Here is a 22,965-nt window from a genome sequence, read left to right as displayed (position 1 = left end):
CCGCTCACCTCACGGATTTTATTAAAGAGGATAACGGGAGGTGTCGTGTAGGACCCTGGCAGCTGAGCAGTGGATGCTGAGTTCCCCGTCCTCCCACGGGGTCGGGCGGGGCCTGGCTCTGCACCAAACTCTATGGTCTGCTTTTTCCACCCAGGCTTTTAGCCCTTCGCAAGAATTGCCAGATGTTTGGTGGTTTCTGAAATTCTTCTGATTGAAACGTAGTAACGATTCACTCGCTAATCACATTCCTGCAGCATGGACTGACCTGTAGTTCACACGCGGACCCCTTGCTGAGGAAGTGGGCCTTCTGAGAAGCTGGAGTTGCAAATTCTCACAAGGAAATGCAACTTTTCGGTGCATGTGTGAACCAGACAACATTTTAAATAAATATTTCATTATACCTTTTAAAAGTAGTTAATCCCATGACTCATTTAGTGGCCTTCAGTTTGACGGACTTGGCAGGTTAATAATCATTAATAATCTTAGTAATTTTAATAAGCATTAATAATCTTTAGTAACGTACTTTTCCTGACTGAATACAAAATAAACCATTACAAACTGTAGCCACAATCATCAGGAGGAGAGCAAAGGCACCGAGCAAATAGACTAGCTAGAAAAAAAAGTTTATTAAAAAAATAGACAATGTATGTAAACATCTTTTTCACTCACAAGGCTTCATAATACAGCAGTGCGGGCCCAGGCCTTCACCCTGCAGGGGGTGTCTCAGTTGTTGATTAACAATGATCAGCTTAATTTACCTTTCAGTGAACTGGTCAGTCTACACGAAAATAAATAACCAGATTCTGCTACGTGTACACAATCGCAAACATACACTAGATCTCGACCGAGAGGAGCTCGCTGCAGGAACGTGTGAGTGAGTCTTTGTGTCGCAATTATCTTTCTAAACAGCTTCATTTCTAATTTCATTATAATGGAGAATCGGCTAAAATAAAGCTAATAAACAGGAGCAGGAACAGAGTATTGGAGGGACGAGGCAGATGATACCCTCCACGTCCTCACCCCACAGGTCATAGAGTCCGTACCTTGTCTGTCAGGTGTGATTCAGGCACACCTTCCTTCCCTGTCCTTTACCTGGAAGTCACCTGCCCCCAAATGGGTGGGTACAAGGCAGCCAACCGTAGTTTCAGAGGTGATAATATTTTGAGGAAACCAAATCTCGATGACCTAACTCAACATCCACCCCAAAGTTAAGTCAAACCACAGAATGGACAGTAATACGACAAGATGCAATAAGTACCTGAGATTTTGCTGCAGAATCTTAAACATGAGACCATTTTCTTTAGGGCAAAAAGTGTTTATGATACTATAATCCTTTCGGGCCTTGTCCGTCGTTTGCGAGGGCACACCTGGCTAGGGGACTGAGATGTTCCAACATGGCCAAATGGAATTTACCTTTTTTTCTACTCTAGGAAGGTATTTTATCACACCTGATTTAATTTAAATTGCTGGCATTTCAGTTATTCAGTAAACCTTAACCCAAAAATAATTTCAAACAAAATATCAAGTAAGGTATGTAATTTAGTTTTTCATCATATGGAAAATTTAAACATCTGCCTGTCATCTGGATAACCACATGTAGTGACAGAAGAGGAAAAAACTAGGTTTAGCAAAAGAAACCCGGGCAAATTTACCAAGCTCCTGGACAACCGTTTTGTTATTTAATGACTCAGCAGTGTCTGTGTATCATTCAGGTAGGATTTATGAGTGACTCGTTTATAATTTTAATTCATTTAAATCCTGATCTGCTATCCAAAGATCTATTTTATAAACCCATTTCTGAAAATAATCTGTAACCTATTTGTCCTTTCGACCATATCAGCTTACCTCAGCAAATGGCTCACATTTGTTCACAATTAAACGAAATGTGAAATAATGACAAAACACTTAAAGTTTAACAGTACCACTGTTTCTTGACAGCAATTTCTCTCTAATGGCATTTGAGATTATTAAGATAATTATGCATTTAAATAGAGAAAAATAAAATTACATGGCATGAATGTTTAATACATTGACACGTGGGTCCCTTAATTTTGTGAAATGCTACTACAGAATGAAAGCACTTTACCCTTCTGGAGCCCAAATAAATGGCTACGGAAGAAGGTCGATGCCGTCTGCAGGGCGAAGCTGCGCCTGAGTGCCTCTCGGGCTCAGGCGGGCAAGACCCGGCCTGGGCAGAATGTCAGCGCCCGGTCTTTCCCAGATCCATTCGGTGTTCCAACGGATAAAAGATTTTAAGTTACATTCAGTAAAACGTTTACAAGTTACATTCAGTAGATTTTCCTCAAAGAGAGAAATAGTGCATAGTTTAGGTGAGAACTAAACATATTTATGCATCACAAACCTAACCTACTGCTGAGTTTAGGTAGGAGGAATAGGACTTTACATCCATTCCGGTCATCATTTTATACAAAAAGAAAAGACACCTTTACTTACTAATATCACATTATTCTTCTTGACTTTTCGTCGCCTAAAAAAAGGAGACTGGGGGAGAGGGGAGGGGAGGGGAAGGGAGGGGAGGGGACGGCATGGAGCGTCTCACGACAGTGTCTAACAGACAAGGATGTCAATGAGAGCAGAGCGTTAAACGGTGCTTAGGGTAACTCTGCCCGGCATAGTTTCACGTTGCTGCCCATTTCTGGTTTTACACTTGTATTTCAAGTTACAAGGTAGGAATCCAGTGGGAAAAACCACAGACGTAGGCAGCTCACAGGGATCACGTGCATTGTTGAGAAGTCAGACATCCGTTACCACTTTAGGAACATGGCCACAGCTTTTGAAGACACAGCAGCGTGAAACAATTCAAAGGTAGACACATCGTTTTAATTTGTTCACCTTAAAAAAAATGCTTGAACAACATAAGGCACTTAAGACAGAAACTCTTTCTCCAGCTCGTACACGGCCGGCCGGCTAGTCCTGCTCTTCATCCTGCGTAAGGGCACCGTGCAGTCCCCGCTCCGGCCTTCCACGCCAGCGTCCGGCAAGGAAGGTGCATGCGATGCAGTTCTGTCCTTGGCACCGAGGGCACAGTTAGCGGCTGGTCCCGGGCCACCCAGGGCGGGGCTGGCCTGAGCCGACTGGGACTCCGAGCCCCGTGGGAAGGCTGGCGGGGTGTCTGCTGGGCCTTGTGGGGCCGGAGGGCGAGGCAGAGGCCAGACACTGACAGCACCTTGCTTTCCAGGGCGGGGCTCACTTGGCAGGTTCCGGTGAGCGCCAGGTGAGGCGTGGGGCTCCACGCAGACCCACTCAGGTGGCGGCGCGGGGGCTCCGGCGGCTGGGATTGGAGTCGCTGGTGGAGAAAACAAAGACAGGCTGTGATTAGAGCCACGGCACCCTCTAAAGCAATGCACATCCAGAAAGTTCACTGCGCTTCCACAGAAAGCCCTGAATGTGAGCCTCCTGGAGCTGTGAGGACACAGTGCCTGTCTGGCTTCGTTATGAAGTCCCGCAGGGCTGCAGAAGTGCTTCAGACTGCGGAAAGTGTGTCCACAAACGGAGCTGAACCTTCACCCGAGTGCTCGGGCCAGCGAGCACTCGGACGGTTTTATAAACAGCACAGATCGCAAAATGGACTAGGCTGGAATAAAGTTAAGACTTTTAAAAAGGATGGTTAATATGAGTCACTTCACTTTCAGATTGCGATTTGGAAAAAACAAATCAGGAAAGCAGTCAGGGTTCACCGGCCTCCCCTCCCCTTCTCTGTTCCGAGGCAGCGATTGGTCACCACTAGCAAATAACTATTGACTCATAATTAAGAGAAAAAAGTGGTTTCTCATAGAGTGATTGTGCTAGTTCTCCTCGTGCGGGTGTAAATTGTGAATACGTCACTGTATTACAAAACGGTAATAACCTCATTTACCTAAAGGAAATGAATCATCTGGAAAAAAAATCACATCCAGGTATAGTATTAGAGAGGAGAGGGGCAGGAAAGAGAATGAGATTACTTTCAGTTTTGCTATACTTTGCAACCAGCCCTAACGTTACTATCTACAGTGCACAACGTTCACGTGCAGCATCGCACCTGACGTCAGGTGTACGAGGCGGGAGTGATACCTGCGCACAGAGACGGCAGCGACCCCGACACACCTGCCGTTCGCGTCTCGCACCCGCTCAACTCCAGGTGCGCAGGAGCTGCGCAGGGGGCCGCGGACGCAGGCGGCAGGTGTCGCAGGGGAGGCCGGACCCCGCGGCCCGTGCATCGTGGACAAACGACCTGTCTCTATGTCAGGGGACACGCCCTTTGCGTTTTACCTCGCTTCTGCACATCGAAGTCACTGAAACTGAATTACACTTTCCCCAGAATTCAAGCGAGAGTTAAAGCCCCGCGAAAGCGCAGGGCGACATTGGGGGATCTACGGGAACGGCGGAAATGAGCCTCGGATGCAGGGACCCGCCCGCCCCCCAGACGCGCCGCCCCCCAGACGCGCCCCCGCAGCGCCACCTGCCACCTACGTGCGGCCCGCGGGGCGCTTCCCTCCGACAGGCTCCGGCGGTGGCGCGCCGCGCTGGCCCCCAGTGGCCCGGGCCCGCGGCTCTGCGCGACGGGCGGGGGGCCCCGGGGTCCGGGGGCGCACGTGGCGGCGGGATCGGGGGGCTCGGCGGGCTCGGCGGGCCGGGGGGCGCCGGGGGCCCCGCCGCGCGGCCGAGGCGCCCGCGGGGCCCGGGGCTCGCGCCTGCACCCGTCGTCGCGGACGCGCAGCTCGCGCAGGTCGCGCCCCAGCGCCACGGTGGCCAGCAGCGCCGCGCAGCCGCACAGCGCCGGCTCCGTGCGCCCCCGGGGCGCCGGCCTGGCCGCGCCCCCCGCGCCCGCGCGCCCGGGGACCCCCTCGCCGCGGCCGCCGGCCCCCGGGGCCTCCCGCTGGCCGTCTCCGCCCGCGGGGAGCTCAGCGCAGGCCGGACCCGGCCCCGGCCCCGGCCCCGGCCCCGGCCCCGGCCCCGGCGGTCTCGCCTGCTTCGGTTTTCGGTCTGGTCCATCGGCGGGGGGCGTGGCTTCCTCACCTGGACGAAGGTACAAAAACACACGTGTAGTAGGACTTCACAGCAACGATCACCTAAACCGTACCGATTGCCTAAACGGTACCGATCACCTGAACGGTACCGATCACCTGAACGGTCCCATAAGATGAAGCTGAGGTCTAATAAATATTCCGAGTCAAAACGCACGGGGGCGTCCTCTGCAGTTCGGCGGACGGTTCGTCCAGGGGGCCCCCAAGGAAGGGGGCGCCCCTGTCGGGGGCACTAGCATTCAGGGCCCCTGCGCGGGAACCTGCAAGGCCATCTGCTGGCTCCTGCCCTTCAGGAAGCGGTTCTCACTAGCCCGGAAGATCAGATTATTGTAGAGACAAGATAAGACATCAAGACACAGAGATGCCCACACAGATCCACGCGCCCTGAGGTCGATCGGACACAACGTGCCTCTTCTACGTAAACCTGCAGGCCGGTGACCCACAGCTGGCCGTGCATGAAAGGACAGTCATGCATCGGATCTGCGGGTCCCACAGTGTGTTTCCCAGGCGGGCCAGCCCCGCCCCCCTCACCTGTTTGAGTCAGACTTCTGGAAGCACATACCTGGCTGGTCCACAAATAATGATGCCAATGGCATGGTTTTCTGAGTTTTTATTAAGAGAGTTGACCAAGGGCTGTTGCCATCTGAGAGAGGTCTTATTCTACAAGAAAAGATGTGTATTTTAATACAGTAGAACCACATGACAAATCAGGTTTCAAAGAGCTAATAAAGCACAAATCAAACCTCAAAATGAGACAGAAAATAGATCAGAGAATATTTTAACTGCTTAAATAATTTAGTATGAGGAACTCGTCCTGGAAATTAATGTTCTGATATCTCTGTAATATTCCAACATTTTTTAAAAAGTCGGGTCATTGCGGTATTTAAAAAACACAGTTTGTCACAGTGCACAGTGGAACCACCAGGTGTCACACGCATACCTTTCTTTGCAATCAGTTCTTTCCTTCATTTGAACTGAACTTGGTCCCCAGGTACAACCCTTTTTCTTGAAATTCCTTTTTACATCTTCAAATTCTTCTTGTCGACAGACAGTATTCCTGCCCCAAGTTTTATTGCTTTCATCCGAAGTCACTGAATAGAGAGCATTGCTCATTAAAAAAAGTCAAGCTAAATGAATCGAATCAGTTGTAAACCTTACTTAAAACATGTAAATAATGAACTACAGCCATGCCACCCTGAATGCGCCAGGTCTTGTCTGATCTCAGAAGCTAACCAGGGTCAGGCCTGGTTAGTACTTGGATGGGAGACCACCTAGGAAGGCCAGGTGCTGTGGGCATTTATAAAAAAATGTAAATAATGAACATGGAAACAACTAAGAAGTGATTTTTTTGCTCTACCAATGACAAACTGCTTTCTCTAATCATAAAAATAGCAAGAAACATGGAATAAATTACAAGATAGAAATTCAAGGTAAATGAGAAACTATGATTTCATTCTATTGGGGGGGGGGGGCGGGTAGCCAAACTGAACATTTAAAACAAACATAGTACCCTAACTCTTTAATCAAACCAATTCAAGTTTTGAACTTTAAAGATATATTTTAAAATTGTAACAGGCTATTCTTCATCAATCATCAGTTTCGCTCAGTCCTTACAGCAGTTTGGCCACAGAGACCTCTGGAAATCTGAAAATATTTTAATAGTTCCCCCACGTCTAGCCTCTTCCTCATCGCCTCACTGGGAGGTTTATATTCACACTTGATATAATGTCACATTTTGCTGACGCACACGTATGCTGTTCCTCCGGCCTCAAGTGTGCTTACAGTAGATGTGGAGGTCACCGCAAAAAATGGCTATTATTACTATACACACAGAAACGCAGTCCTGTAACATACTAGATGTTCTAAAAACACAATTAAAAACATTATGACATCTATATTCTGCATCCATGAAAAAAAGTTCATGTAAAAATCATATATAAGATTTATGTTACACATATGTAACCCATTTTCATTAAAAATTAAGTATTTATGCATGTGTGTACGTACACACATACAGAAGTTTTTTCTTTAATTTTTACTTTTACAAGTATAGTTGAAATTACAGTATTAGATTCAGGTGTACAACACAGTGATTAGACATTTATGCGACTTATGAAGTGACCATCCCGATAAAGCCAGGACCCATCCAACCCCATATAGTTATTATGATACCGACTACACTCCCGAAGCTGTACTCTGCGTCCCCGTGACCATTTTGTAACTACCGATTTGTACGGTTCTGTGCCCTCTCCCTTCACCCATCCCATCAAAACGCTCTCTGCAGCTACGCGCTTGTTTCTGTTGTCTGTTAGTTTATTCTGTTCTCTAGAGTCCACATATGACATTTGTCTTTCTCTGTCTGACACTCCACTCAGCACAGTACCTCCTAGGTCCATCCGTGTTGTAGACGGCAGGATTTCATCCTTTTTCTGGCTGAGTAGTATTCCACTGTGTATATGTACCACTTCCTCTTTACCCATCCAAGCACTGATGGACACCCGGCTTGCCTCACGTCTTGGCTACTGTAACTAATGCTGAAATGAGTGTATGGATGCGCGTGTCCTTCTCAAAGCAGTGTTTCGGTTTTCTTCAGATAAATGCCCAGAAGCGGGGTTGCTGGGTCCATTTCTTTAATCTTGTTATAGCCTTTGTTTTAAAGTCTCTCGCGTCTGGTCTAAGTGTCGCTACCCCAGCTTCTCTGTTTCCATTTCCATGAAACGTCTTTTCCCAGCCCTGTACTTTCATTCTGGATGTGTCTTTTGATCTGACGTGAGTCTCCTACAGGCAGCATATGGAAGGGTCTTGTTTTCTTACCCATTCAGCCCTCCCATCTTTTGATTGGAACATTTAATCCATTTACAGTTAAAGTAACTGTTGATTTTAATATTCATTAATATTGCCATTTTAATGTTCATATTTTTTTAATTTTGTTTCCCCCTTTTTAAAGAAGTCTCTTTGACGTTTCTTAGAATCCTGGCTTTGTGATGATGAACTCCTTTAGCTTTTTCCTGTCTGGGAAGCTCTTCCAGGGGGACAGCTGCAGCCGAGAGCCCCCTGCCGATCTCCGCCGCGACGGGCCAGCCCGGTCCACGGCTGCGTCCCCCTGCCGGTCTCAAGGCGGCCTCTTCCGTGCGTTCCCAGGTGTAGGGCTGCTGGTCGCCAGGCGACTCCCAGAGGCAGCCGCGCCGTGGCTGGGCTGTGATGCTGACGTGGCCGCCAGGGGGGCGAGCACCGCGTTCCCCGCCGCCATCCTGACCGGAAGCCCGGAGAAGCGAGCAAACGCAGACGTCCGACTGTTACTCAAGTGCTCGCCTTCGAGGGAGAGAACTGCTCGTGTAAAGAGGGAAATGTACCTTCTTTACATCACTTCCTTAAACGGGCGTCATCACGGGTGAAGCTCGGTGTGTGAGTCTCAGTATCTTCCACATTTTAAAATGTACGCACATACGTGTTAGTGCATTCCTCTGCATGGCACGTGTGTGTGACGACCCTGGATGGGTCGCTCACTCTCATTAGGAGCCTTACAGCAGAATTAGAGGGGAATGGCTCGGCAGCCTCATGCCCGGAGGCGGGGGCAGAGTGACGGGAGAAGCTTCAGGCCGGGGCGACGGGACCTGAGCGTGTGTCCACCCCAGTGTGCCAGCGCCCGCCCCGGAGCCGGCAGCCGTCTCTCCGCCTCGGTTTCCTCGTCCATTAAAGTTCAGCGTTGGCTGAACTTTTACTGCCCTGGGAAGGGGACGGTCGAGGCTCCGTGCTCCGGGGCGCTGTTCGCGTCCAGCCTCACCACTTCACAGCTGCCGAGTTAGGTCCGGGTCAGAGCCGCTCCGTGTCTCCTTTGGGAACCGCAGGAGTATCCACGCGATGAGGCGGTTTTGAGGATTAAATGGACGAACGTGAGGAAGTAGCTTAGATCAGTGCCCGACCCTTAGCTGCTGATCACTGGACGTTAACTGTTGTCATGATCATGGGAGGGGCTGGGTCACAAAGGTCTCTGGCGACACGGAGCTGTGGCTGACCAACCGCCCCCCCCCCCCCGCCCGTAACCCAGCCCCTGCTCGCCGTCGCCACACCGAGTTAGTGGGGCTCTCTTGGTTTTGCTTGGTAAGCAGGCTGATGAGTAGGACGGGACGGAGCCGGGGAGGCTCCTGACGCTCAGCTTGCCCCCACCATCTCCGCGTTCCCGCCCGGTGACACTCTGTTACCCCTGCGGTGGCAGCAGCTTCCTCGGACAGCAGGCGGCTGTGCCTGACCTTCCACCACCCGATTCTCCTGGACAGCAGGGGAGAAGTGGGCTTTGCTCTTGCTTTAAGACATCGACCATGAGATGCACCCCGAAACCTGAAACCCCCAGAGGATCAGTGGATTCTACCGTTTCTCATTCTCAGAGAGAAGTGTGCCCTAAATACAGCATAATTTAACAATGCCGGTCACGGGAGTGAGCCAGAGGAAGCAATACTAAGAAAAAATGGTAAGAAAATATTCTGTGCAAAAATCAGAAGGTGTTCTCTTCAGCAGACAGCGATTCTCGGGACGATGGTGAAATACCCACGTTTTTATCCGAAGTCCATCCTACCCTGCCGGGCCCTTGACTTCGGCATTCTTTAAACAGTCTCTGGGGCTACTGTCTTTGCTGTTCAAGTTCACCAAAATGATTCCCATCTCTCTCGATACACGTAATTGTTCTTCCCTCTAGTTCCAGAGATTGTATTTGGCGTCTCACGATGCTTTCATAATCCGTTTTTCACAGGTTTACCACCTTTAGTCCAGGGGAAACATGCCAGACATTAACAACTCGTAGTGAAAAGAGGTTCATTCTCGCGTCAGGTGTGCGTCTAAGGGCACCCCAGTGCACCTGGGGGGGCACGGTCCGCGCGGCGGGTGTAGCCGGAGCGACAAAAGGCAGACGGCAGCGAGACTGGAAGGCCACGCAGAGCTTCAGAATCACGGTGAAACTGGCGGCATGACGACCGTCCACACGCGGAGCTCTCGCCACGTGCCCGGCGCCGTTCCAAGCGCTTTACACCCGCCCGACCCTTCACATCCGCAGCGCGTGTGCGTCGCAGGCTGCGGAGTCGGCTCCGGCCCCTGGCGCTGCTGTGAACGAGCGAGGCCCACGATGCCCGGCGCGCGGCAGCCCGGCTCAGCTCCCTTACGAAACGGCTGCAGGGCGCCTCCCCGGTGTACGGAAACGGGGCCCGAGGCAACGAGGTGAGCGGCCCGTCCAGAGTCACGGCTCAGGCGGGGTGGCTCCCGAGACCATGCTCTTAACTGCCACGTGACACTGAACCGTGATGACAGTGGGACCCTGCGTAAGCCAGTGACCAGAGGAGCCGCAGAAACGGAGATGAAGGAGGCTGCTGGGAGCGCCCGGGTCAGAGAGGAGGGTACCACGGCCCGGGCTGAGCACGCGCCGGGGCCACCGTGCACGCGGGGCCGGGCCTCTCCGAAGACCCGAATGCCAGCGTTTTCACCTGTCACTTCGGAGCGGATGCCGGGGACCCTGCTGCTTGGGGGCAGAGGGGACGCTCCCTGAGCGGCTTCGCTTCAGTCCCACGGGCATTCGGTCTAGTGCAGACCTTGGGCCTGGCCCGTCTTATCCAGATGTGACTTCGCAGCCGAAGGATGAGAAGGTGGGCCTGCCACTCACTGCCCGTGGGAATGAGACACAGAGCGGGCACTTTGGGCTGTTGGTGGGTTTTACAGAAATGACGTGATCCAGGCGCTGCTCTCCTGGGCACCCAGGCACAGGAGCTGACGAGGTCCGCACGGAAACCTGCTCACGAACGTTGACGGCAGCTCATTCGCAGCTGCCAACACTAGGACGTCCGTCGGAGGGTGACGGATAAACACACTGCGTCGCCCCAGAGAACGGAATATCCTTTGGCACTAAAAATAAATGAGCTGCGAGCCATGAAAAAAAAAGATGCAGGAGACTTCGATGCACACGGCTCAGTGAGAGAAGCCAATCCGCAAAGGCCGCACGCTGTGCGACTTCAACTCCATGACATTCTGGGAAAGGCAAAAACATGAACGCGGTGGAAGGAGCGTGATCGCCGGGGCTCGGGGGGCGGGCGACGAACAGGGGGACCCAGAGGACTTCCGGGGCAGCGCGACAACTCCGTACGGTACTGTGGCCCGCATGACGACGGCTCGGCCGACAGACCCCGCGACGGGGACCCCGTGGATTACGATCGCGCTGCGAAACGCCCGTCCCCCGGGACGTCACCATCGTGACACACGTCACGTTGCTCTCACGTCCGTGGCGATCCTCGCGCACGCAAACCTGCGGCACGGCCGGCTGTACGAGGCGCGGCACGAAGTTACGGGAGGAGCCGAGCCGTCCAGGTGTGCACACCTGCCGCTGCTCTGTCCACACGACAGCGGCATCGCCGAGCGACACATTTGTCAGACCCCGTCCCCACGGACTGGCAGCACGGGACTGCATGACGGGGGGTGCGGGTCACTGTACCCACAAAAAACACCGCGCCGGGGGGTGAATCCCAGCGTAAACTGTGGACTCTGGGTGGCGATGACACGTCACCACAGGTTCACATAAGCTGAGCTGCCTGTCACCTTTGCACTGGGAGGGACAAGCCCTGCGCCCTCTGGCTCCTTTAATCAAGCCTTCCCTCTACCTGCGCAAGGACGAGGTCCCAAGTGTGGCGTCACGAAAAGTGCTTTCTCAGAAAGACTAATTGTAAGAAAATGATGGCACTTTAAGTTCTAAGATTACACGTTTACTTGGATCGTTTTCCTTTAACTGTGACGAGACTGGGGTCTTGGAGCTTCACAAAAGTCTGCCAGTGCCAAGGTTTCATTACCTGACGTAGACAAAAAAAGAAAAAGAAAAAAGAAATGGCTTGCAGGCCTGCGCAGAGAAAACAGTCTTTGGAATCTTGTTCTCCAGACCGAGGTGGCGAGCAGCAGCCGACTGAGCGTGGTGGAGACAGGTGCACACTGAGCCACGCGGCGGCTCAGGCGCGCGCCCACGCGGCCTGCGTGCGGACCGAGCACGCTCTTGCGCGTCGCCGGCTGTGAGGCTTATTTGGACTCACCTTCGAACATAATCAGTCGCTCTGTTTCATTCCACTAAACTCTGATTCAGGGTCTAACTGAAACTCACCCAGGGCAACGGCGACAGGCAAATTAGCTTCGTGGATTTAGAAAGGCCAAACGCTCTTTCTAAAACAGAAATACGACATGGCGTTTTGAAGTTCTAGGTTGGTCAATACTGGCGAAATGAAAGGTAAACCTCAGAGAGCAAAATCCTTTTTTTTTTTTTCTTTACAAAGCAAGGAAAGAAATGGAAGTAACCTTAAATTCCTGATTTCGTTTTTCAAAATATCCGTAAGCATGCCAGTGATAGAATTAAGTTACGCTAACTTTGTATCCAAGCGTGCAACGAAATGTCTCAAGAGCCGGCATGTCACTTTCCACTCTGCGGCCTGCTCACGTCACAAATTGTGTAGAATATGAAAATACTATGACCGTGAGGAGATTCGCTTATGGAACGCAAGGCCGGATTTTGTTTTCCAAACAGTCGTGACACCTATTAAATGCCATGTGCTTGAGTGTGACCAGTTAAGAAACACGTCTGCCTGAGCCGAGCCCAGGCCAGCTGCCGCCAGCGACCAGGCACTGGGTCACGCCGGGGCGGGGGGGAGGGGGAGGGGTCGCTTACGCTGGATGGCGCGGAGCCGGGGGGGCACCGAGGGGCTGCTGGGCGGGCTGGAGCTGCTGCTGGGCCGCCGTCTGTCCACGCTGGGAGAGGCCTGCACGGTGATCTTGTGCTGGAAATCTGGGTGTGAACAAGAGGAAGAACTGAGATTTCACGGTTTGGTGTTCACAGCGACATCGTCAGTATGTAGCCAGAGAAGCAAAACGGCCAGGTGGTGAGAACGAGGTGTTTCTCACGTAGCTTCCATTCGGGGCTCGAGCCCGTCGATGATGATCCAGTCAGTATGTTAGGGACGGTGAGACACACGCACACACACGCGCACACATGGGTACGCACGCGCACACGTGGGTGCACACGCACGCACGCACACGCACACGTGGGCGCACACGCACGCACGCACACACATGCACACGCACACGCACGTGCACACACATGCACACACACGCACGCACATGCACACGCGCACGCACATGCACACACATGCACACGCGCACGCACATGCGGGCGCACAGAGGAACACGAGGTGACGTTGCACAGGGACCTCCCATCACACAATCCTCCAGAAGAGGTACGGCCATCGTTCAGTCCGAAATCGTTAAAAACAAACCGAGCGGAAGCTCCTGCAGCTAAGCGCCTCCAGCTGCCATCACTAACACGATGGGCCTCAGCCCGGCGAGGGGCCGACGGCTCCGAGCCCGACGCCTCAGCCGTCCTGGGAACGAGCTCGCCCGGGGCTGCGGCGGCGATTCAAACGGAAAGCGCCATGCGCCACGGGGTGCGGGGCAGGCATCCCACCCCCACGGGCGGCCCGGCCGGTGTCCCACCCAGAGTCACAACCCAGGTCTCACTGCTCGGGGTTTCGGTTCCTTGGGAAGGCTCCCCTGTCCCGTAAAACTTACGCTGAACAGATTTCTGCACTTTTCCTCTGTCAATCTCTCTGTTTAATTTTCAGGCCGCGCCAGGTGCCCTGTGAGGGTCAAGGGAAGCCTTCGCCTCCCCCACAGTGGAAGCCTCTGTGGTCGAGGCAGTGTGCGGTCACCCGGCTGGAAGTCGGGGTGTTGTCATGACAAAGCTATGCCGAGAAGCAGGGGGACATGTAAAGAAAGCATAACGTTATCGGAGGGAAGAGGAGAGTGTCTGGGAAAACCTAGAAAACTGTCAAAAAAAAAAAATACTGAAAACTCAGACGCAGGTAAAAGAAATTCCTGGGCGTCTTCAGTGCAGTGCCGAGTTACCCTGCGCTCGAGCTACTGGCGGGGCCGTTTCTCTCCGCGGCAGGGGCAGAGGTCAACGCACAGGTTTTGTCAGTTGATGATGCAAATCATTTCTGTCTGGCGAGAAAGACAAGCCCAAAGGCTATGGTTTATTGCCACACTGGGCACGTAACCAGGTTTGTGTTTAACCTAGCAATCGAATCCTGACATTCCTTTGCTAAATGGCCTGTAAATACTTAGCTCCCCCGACTTGTATTTGAACCAACTGTAATTGCTTCCCTCATTAATTAAGGATTTGAATAAGATCTTTGATACATGTTCATTCCATATTTGCAAGAGAGCTAAGTGTTACCTTTTTGAAAAGTAAACTTTAAAGAACCACCTGGTACTTGAAGGGAGAGGGAGCTGGAATTTTGTAGCTAAGACAGCTACCCCGTTATTCATGCTGGAGATCTGAAAAGTTTCCTTCTCCCTGGCCCTCCCTTCCTATCCAGCACAAAGCAGCTTGTGAATTCTGCGGCATAGACCCTTCTAGCAGTTACAGCGGAGAAATTCATATCCTAGGTTCGGGAGTTAGCAGACTTGGACTTTAAACCCCAGTTTCCTCGCCACGAATTTTGGGAGATCAGAGTAACGTCCCTGAGCATCTCCGCCGCCGCCATCCCCAGGCTGAGGCTGCTACGCCTCCTCGGTCCCTCCCTCCTCCTGCGCCCACGCTCGGCCCCTCTCGTCTGCCTCCCGGCGGCCACAGGCATTTTTAAAAATACATGTCTGACCATGACACTCCCCTGCTTAAAGTCCTTCCAAGGCGTCTCGTGATTCGTTAAGTTACAGATCAAAATCACAACATACTGCACAAGCCCGGGCAAATCTGAGTCTGCTCCGGCTCCACCTTGCCCTGGTCTCCTGTCCGTCGCCCGGGTCTGAAGCCGGGGCCGCACGCTTTTTCTGTAAAGTGCCACACTGTAAATACATTAGAGTTTGTGGGCCATGCGGTCTGTCACAGCGACTTGGCTATGCTGACAGGGAGAGAGCGAGCGGTCATCACAACACAGGAGTGAGTGAGTTCCAATACGACTTTGGAGGCTGCAATTTAAATTTCATATAACGTTCATGTGTCAAGAAAGATTCTTATTCTTTTCAAGCACATGAAAGTGTAAAAGGCTCGTGGGCCGTATTAAACAGGCCGCGTGTGGCCCAGGGGGCGTGGTTTCGCTGACCTCGGGCCAAGCCACACTGACCTTTGCTCAATTCCCGGAAGAAACCACGGCCTCCTCGCACATGGTCTCTGCCTCTTCCTCTCCCCATATTTGGTAAATCCCGACGTCGGGTCTCAATTTAAACGTTGCTTCTTTAGAAATCCTTCTAGAATCTCTTTAGATCAGGTGACATCTCTCTGCCGATCACTGTCATATGACTTTTTTCTCACAGTAGTTAAATACTTATAGCAAGAAAATCAGTATTTGCTTAATTATTCGCTTCAGGTCTACCCCTCCCCCAACGCAACGCCAGGTCTACGCGGGCAGGTGCCGATACGGTCTGCACGCGGCTCTACCCCGCCCCAGTCCTGGGGGCAGAGTACCTCACAGACGTCTGTCAGTGATGTGTGTCCAGCCTTCGCTGAGCGGAAGTTTTCTCTGGTTAAGATCATAAGTCGCGCGAGGGCGGAAACCGCGTTATTGTATCCGGGTAACCCCAGCACGTGGCAGCGCCTCCAGTGAGGGATGGAGAAAACTGTGCAAAGTTTCGCGACAGTTTCAAATTGGCGCTTAATGTTAACAGCTAAGAGATAGGTGGCAGGGCGGAGGGTGGTGGGAAAGACCGAGCAAACGAAAGCCAGGTGCCAGGTGCCAGGTGCCGGGGGCGGGGGGGCTTCTGCCACCTGCCAAGTAAGGTCACGGGAGGTTTGACCAGGCAGAGCGACTGAAGCAAAGAATGGCGGCGAGCGAACGGCTCGGGGACACGATGGCTGACTGGTGTGGGGCTGGCCGGCGGTCAAAGCAAGAAACCTTCTTACCCGCAGACACGACAGTCTACTCTAGACGGAAGAGCTTCGTGAAGGGTCAGCCAGCCCTGTGACCGTCACCCTCAGCGGAAGCAAATTCTCCGAGTTCTCACGGCCGAAGGGCTGCAGCCTCTGACCTAGAACACAGACCCAGGCCAGTCCTCTGCCTGACGAATCACGGGGGACGGATGGAGGGAGAGAGGACCCTAAGCAGAGCCCAGGGACCAGCAGGGGACGCTCATCAGGCCAGGGAGGGCAGCGCACACACGGGCGGGGCCCGGCACCGGCGGGAAGCCTGCGCTCTCCGGAGCGGGGCGGGCGCTGCGCAGGGGAGGCGCGCGCTGTTTCTGTTCCGGGCGTGTGTTCCTTCTCTCTCTCTTTTGCGATAAATGACGCATACGACACATTAGATCCAGGTGGACAACATGACGATTCGATATTTGTATACACTGTGACGTGATCGTCACAGTAAGTCTGGCTAACGCCCACCACCACACGGAGCGACAATTCTTTTCTGCGATGAGACCTTTCAAGATCTATGTTCTTTGCAACTTTCAGACACACAGTGCGGTGTCATTCCTTAGAGTCGCCGTGCTGTGCCTCACGCCCCGGGACTGATTTCTCTGTAACTGGACGTTGTTCCTCTGGCCCCTTCGCCCATTTCAGCCCTGCCCCCTCCCCATCAGCGGTCTGTTCTCTGCATCTATGAGCTCAATCGGTTTTTGGGTTTTTTTTGGATTCCACATATCACGGTTTATGTTGTAAACATAAAGAAAACACTCTTTCTTATCAACATCCTTGTGAAGCGAGGAAAGGTTGATTCTGTCCGCCAGACACTGAGGACTAAGGAAACGGAACTGCCCAGGGACCGGGCTGCTGCTCGGTGTCCCTTGTCCTCGAAAACAACTGTTCTCAAACTATCTGCTCAGAGCAGGTTACGATGTGGTCCGCAGGCTTCGGGGTGAAGTCTACTCTCGTATTTTTATTGGGAATATTTGTGTTTCATTCAGGAAATCCATACAGCCTCAGAGAGAATAATCGTTTTTAAACTGAAAGTGGCAGTATTCTTCAAAGAACCCTTGTGAGGTGTCTGCTTCCTCTCCCCTGCACACGTACACACGCCTGCTCTCACACTCGCACACGCGAGGCAGATGAGCGTGGCAGGCTTTTGGAACTTTCGAAGTGGTGGAAGTTAGAATGCCACTGCTGTAGAGAAAGACCAGCTTTTGAAGGTTTCAAAACTTCTTTGCCTTGTTTTTATGCTCAAAAAACACAAATCTGCTTCAAAATAAACCTAGTACAGAGGCAGTGACTTAGAGTGATCACAACTTAATAGCTACTGTGGTCATTCTTTTGCTTTCTAAAAATTCCAAGAGATTCTAAGAACTCACAACGTTTAAAATCTCTTAGATTATACTGTCTCACTTTACAAGCATCTGTTTTCCTGATTTGGTGGCCCATGCAGGACTGCCAGCGGCAATAACTACATTTACGTTTTCCAGCAATAAGTTAACGCTGCCAGCTATCCATAGTCATAAAAGTTATCGCTGGTGATTCTGAAGGACCAAATTACAATAATTAAATAACTACTCACATTTAATAACAGATTTTTGAAAGGTCTTGAGATACAAGTATTTATTAAGGGCCAGTTTGTAGGCATCTCAAATATGTTTCCGAGAAATCGTTAAGCTAGTCATAAAGGGGAGAAAATCCTGCAAAAGGGGTTCAGTGGTCTGGTTTGCAGAAAGTGTCCTTAACGGCGTACCATTAAGTGGTACTAAAACCCAGCAACTCAAAGGATTTTCTAGATGATAATATCAGAATCAGCTAATTCCCTTGAATTTAAGGTACAAATAATCACTTTCTCTTCTACACTAAGCAAAATACCTGAAGGAGAAAAATAACTGTTGTATAGTTATCATTCTTCTCTTTGACTCTTTGGATGTATGTCCTGCTTTGGAATATAACACAAGTGGCTTCTGTGTGTACGTGCATGTGTGTGCGTGCATGCATGTGTGCATGTGTGTGCATGTGTGTACATGCATGCATGTATGTGTGTATGTGTGTGCATACACGCATGTACGCGGGTGCATGTGTGTAGTGGGGGGGTGCAGAATGGGGGATTTCTACTGGGAAAAAGAGTGTCCATAGTGGTAACAATGTCGCAACAGTGCAGCATCATCTTGTGGGCAAAAAAGGTAACTGCTATGCTAAATTACAGGAGCCACATTTCACTCCTGCCAGGTAGGTTAGGTTATAGCATCGGACTCTTAACTATAATCTTTTATTAAGTGCCGCCACATAAATAAATGTGTGATTAAAATGTCCCCCTTATTCTCAGAAAGAGAAAAGCCAAATGGTGCAATTCAGGAATGAGATAAACCTAGTAAAAATAGTCGAATATATTGTCTGCTTTGAATAAATGCAAAGTATTGGCCAAAAAACATTTGAGAAGAAAAAAGATTGAAAGTTTGACCTCTGGAATCCTGAGACAGTATATTTAATCGCTCTACCACTGAAGGTTAAGATCCATTGGAGCGATTTGTTTTTTCTCCCAAGTTTATCTTCCTTCATTTTCTCATTACCCACACCCCCGAAGTTTCCCAAATGTGTAAACTAACAGTAGAGAAAATTACGGTCACAACACAGATTGAAGAAAGATGGAACAGCTGGAACCGGAGAAGAAAACTCACTGGGTGACTCTGCATTTTGCTATCACCTCTGCTTGAAAGGAGAGGCCTCAGGGCGAAGAAAACGGGCTCCTTAAAATTATGTCTGACACTCTGACAGTCCAGCGAGCTGCCCCCCAAGTTATACTTGGACTTAAAGCAAACATCAGAGGAGACCCCGGAAAAGTGCCTTGTCCCTTTTCCCAGAGAGGTCGAAGGTGAAATGAATCAGGACCCCTAGCCCATTCTCGCCTCCTCACACCCAATTCTCAATAATGTGCGCTGTGTACTCATGACTGCCCCGCACCGAGCAATTTTCCGATCGCGGGAGGACTTCCACACTAGCCTAAACGTCCTGGTGAGCGGCAGGCTTCCAGTGTTTTGTAATGAGTATTTTTACAGGACAACTTATACATACTTTATGCAAAAACTGTCATTATCATTATTTAAGTCAAATTCCCATGCCCTTTACATACATCTTGGAAAACCACTAGGCCCCAAACTAGAGAGCCGGGTAGGTGCCGACACCCGGATGTTCAAGCTGACTCTGTCTGTCGCCATGCCTCCCTGGTGTTAGAATTACAGAGCACGGGGCATTTGGTTTTTCCTTAAATCAAGTAGAAAACGTTGTTCAGAGCTTAATTCGGTGAAGTAACATGTTCACTATTTTTCTGTTCTCTAGTTCCTCTGAACACATGCGACCCTTTCACTGTCGGTGTTTCGAAAGTATTTTTTAAAGCTTCTCTGGTTTACTGGTTCATTTTGACACCTAAAGGATATTAAACCCACGAGGAAAGTAACCGAAGTGCTGATCTATTTTGCTGAAGGTGCTAACGGCACCTCGGTGTCCCCAGTGCACCCAGGGACCAGGTGGCACTATCGATCCTTGTGCAGACAATAAGCTGAATGACGGAACGGCAACGGTTTTGTCGTCCTGGACTCTGGCAGCGCCGCGCGGGGCCGGCTCGCTGCGATCCGCCGAGAAGGGATTCTGCTTTGATTTCAAAGGCAGCGAATCGATTAATCCGTAACGAATAGGAAGAAGGCAGACAGCTGGACCCCCCCACGCCTCGCGCCTCCTCACGCGTGGAGACGCATCTGGTCACCACAGTCTGACGGTGCATTTACGTCTGAGAACCTCGTCGCCCACCCCTTCCCCCCACCGACGACGGCTGACAGCCCCCCGCCCCCCACCCCTGCCCAGCGCCGACGACACAGGCCGGTGACGGCTGACAGCCCCCCGCCCCCCACCCCTGCCCAGTGCCGACGACGTGGGCCGGTGACGGCTGACAGCCCCCCGCCCCCCACCCCTGCCCAGTGCCGACGACGTGGGCCGGTGACGGCTGACACCCCCTCACCCCCCACCCCTGCCCAGTGCCAACGACGTGGGCCGGTGACGGCTGACGGCCCAGCACCCGGCCGAGCGCGCGGACGACGCCGTACCTGAGGGCAGACTGATTCGGTGGCCATCCTTGAGCTTCAGGCGGCTTCTCTTGAACTTGCCCTTCCTCTTCTTGACCCCGGGCTCCTCCTGGCTCAGCTGGAAGATGAGGATGCTGAGCTCGCGCTCCAGCACGTTGATCTCGCGCTCGGCCAGCCGCTGCTCCCGCCGCCGCAGCAGCTGCTCCTGCGACCTCTGCTGCAGGGCGGCGCGCATCAGCTCCTCCTCCCGAGACCGCAGCTCCTGGGGCGGGGGGACACGCGTCAGCGCCCGCGGGCCCCTGCTCCTCCCGCGCCCGCCCGCCCGCCCGGCCCACGCAGCCTCCGCCGGCCCCGGTCACCCGCTGGGCCTGACGCCAGGCCCGGGCCCGGACCCGCCGCGCTCTCCCACTTTGCGGTCCTCGGGGAGGCTTCGCGCATTTTAAACTCGGTTTTCACAAGCTCCTCTCGCTGCCTCTTGCCTTTGCCGTCACCCGACACACGACGCGAACATCAGCACAGCAAGGACGACGCGCAGATGCGACCGACCCACGCGTCAAGGCCACGCGCTAAAGCATCGAGGCCACGCGCCAAGGCCACGCACCAAGGCCACGCGCCAAGGCCACATGTCAAAGCCACGCGCCAAGGCCACGCGCCAAGGCCACACGCCAAGGCCACGCGTCAAAGCATCAAAGCCACGCGTCAAGGCCACGCGCCAAGGCCACACGCCAAGGCCACACGCCAAGGCCACGCGTCAAAGCCTGGCCGATTGCAGGATGAGGACTCTCCTTAGGGAAGACTGCCGCTCAGCTGTCTTTCCGTAGGGACTTCTTGGGGCATTTAAGCCTCCGCTTAGAGATCGGGACATCTTGGTGGCGAGATTAAGGGAAAGGACAAAGCCGACATGTCAGGACCCGGGTCAGAGGCCCATCGGAAATGACAGCGACACGTCTCTCAAATTACGAATGCACGGAAAATATGTGTGGCTGCAAAGAGCTCTTCGGGATCCCCCAGGTGGGCAGGAAGGATCAGGTGTGAGCAGATGCCTGAGTTAGCGCATGAGGCCCCCCTGGGGACGTACTTCCCGATCGAAGTCTGACTTCCCCTCCGTTTTGTTTTGGAATTAGTGAACTCTGAGAAACAGAAAATCTGTGAACTAAAGAATACTTTTATTACTATTAGGAAAAAAAATTATTCAGTAGTAAAACTGAGAACTCCACAAGGTGTTTAAATCGCACCCCCATTCTCATTTCATTTCTGCAAAGTGTTCTGTTCTCTACCGGGGACATGAACATTGCCATCAGCGCTGAGTGACTCCTCCGGGTCTCCCGGCCACCTCCCCGAGCCCTCACATGGCAACCAAGGCCCCGTGCACTCAACTGCTCCAGGCAAACGTAATCTCAGCGGAGCCAGACACCACTTTATGGAAACTCCACCTTCTCGGGGGGAGCTGTGGCTGTGAGCGCTGTGCAAACATGTCACACTCCGTACGGTCAGGCCGACCCCGAACGCAGGCCGCCCCCGAAAGCAGGTCGCCCCCCGAACTCAGGCTGCGAGAAGAAATTGCAGGCAGCAGAGTGGACCTGAGTAGAAGGCCGCTCGCGTCCACTGAGCCCCTGGACATTGACAGACTGGCCCCAGAGTCCCCGGAGGCCGGCAGCACAGCTCTCATAAAGGAAAATGAACCCCGAGGACCACGAACCCCGAAGACCACCCTCCCACAAGTAAACACAATACTCTCACAAAGAGACTGGGAATTCTGAAAACAAATAAAAATGTGTGTTTATTCAGATCAAACTAATTCCGAACTTAGGGTAATTCTACCAAAGTGAACTGAAAGTCACCTTTGAAACATTCTTTAAATTCATTTGCTAAACCAACTTCATACATAAAATTGCAGGAGAAATAATTTCCTGAAGACCAATTGATATTCAAATCACTTCTGCTAATACGTCCCACTGACTCTCACGTATAGAGCCAACAGGTATTTCTTCATTACATTGTTCCAGATATAAATTACTATGTATTGCTTGAAAGGAAAAAAAAAATGTTATATATTAAAAAAAATATATACAATTCTGGACTCCATCGCTTAACTGGTGGCTTTACCCAACCAGTCTGTCGAAACTGGAGACTTCGCTGGCGTGTGTTTGGGGACACGGGATAATTCCCCCTCACCGTCCCGATTCCTGACTCGGGCCTGTCTGCCTGAGTCAGTGCTCTGCAGCGGCGCTGGCGCCCGCCCAGGGAGCCACTGTGAAACGAAATGGCATGAGGAAGAGGTACCGACAGCAAGTTCGGTCAGGCGTTTTGTGTGTTACCGCTACAGTAACCGAAAAAGAAACCATTTCTAAGTCCGGGTCCCAAGCTAAACTGCAAATCCCCTCGTAATGACTTCATGAATAAAAGTCATACAAACAAAAACAAACAAACAAACAAGACACTTGCCCGAGACTCACAGGAGAAAAGACAGAAACAAGGCGGCCAAAGCATTCTTCCCTCTGAATGAATTTTAAACCATCGAAAAGTAAAAACACACGGGTATTAGAACCCCTTTGAGTATTTGGAAATTATAAAGCACACAAGAGAATCCCTCTGCTCGCTGAGATTGCTGGGCAGTACCGTGTAACTGCCAGGCACTGGCAAACCCAGACTCCTGGCAGAAGGCGCTGATCGTTAACGGTGACAAGCCTTTGTGCGGTGGCCCAAGACTCTCTGTGCACAGGGACAGACCCAGACCGGCCGGCAGGAGCTCAGGGAGGAACCGGCCCCTACGGAGGCCGCGGTTTACTGACTCGCACAGAGCACGCCAAGCCACCGACCGCGAACATTCCAAGCCCGACACCGCCCGCCCTGGGCAAGCAGTGACCGAGAAAGCGGGGTGGAGCTCGCTGCGCCGGGTGCCGGCGGACACGACGCGGGGGGACCTCTCAGCAAAGGGCAACATCGTGTGTCC

At 52.1% G+C, this 22,965-nt stretch overlaps 1 protein-coding gene and 1 pseudogene across 1 annotated transcript in view; one reads left to right on the top strand and one right to left on the bottom strand.

The window, feature by feature from the left end:
- Window positions 1-607: 607 nt before the first annotated feature.
- The window catches only part of MAP3K21 (mitogen-activated protein kinase kinase kinase 21), a 45,380-nt gene continuing 23,022 nt past the window's right edge, over window positions 608-22,965 (bottom strand). The window contains exons 5-10 of the mRNA XM_036235339.1: window positions 20,034-20,274; window positions 12,706-12,822; window positions 5,965-6,115; window positions 5,587-5,684; window positions 4,471-5,016; window positions 608-3,307 (exon numbers count right to left, since the gene is read on the bottom strand). Of these exons, the coding sequence (XP_036091232.1) occupies window positions 2,886-3,307; window positions 4,471-5,016; window positions 5,587-5,684; window positions 5,965-6,115; window positions 12,706-12,822; window positions 20,034-20,274 (1,575 nt within the window). The 3' untranslated portion in view covers window positions 608-2,885. The remainder of the gene's footprint in view (window positions 3,308-4,470; window positions 5,017-5,586; window positions 5,685-5,964; window positions 6,116-12,705; window positions 12,823-20,033; window positions 20,275-22,965) is intronic.
- Window positions 6,202-6,320, top strand: LOC118613420 (annotated as a pseudogene).

This window comes from Rousettus aegyptiacus, unplaced genomic scaffold (assembly GCF_014176215.1).
Source record: "Rousettus aegyptiacus isolate mRouAeg1 unplaced genomic scaffold, mRouAeg1.p scaffold_m13_p_18, whole genome shotgun sequence".
Taxonomy (NCBI): Eukaryota; Metazoa; Chordata; class Mammalia; order Chiroptera; family Pteropodidae; genus Rousettus; species Rousettus aegyptiacus.
Note: the sequence above shows the minus strand (reverse complement) of the source record. Positions and strands in the feature narration are given on the sequence as shown.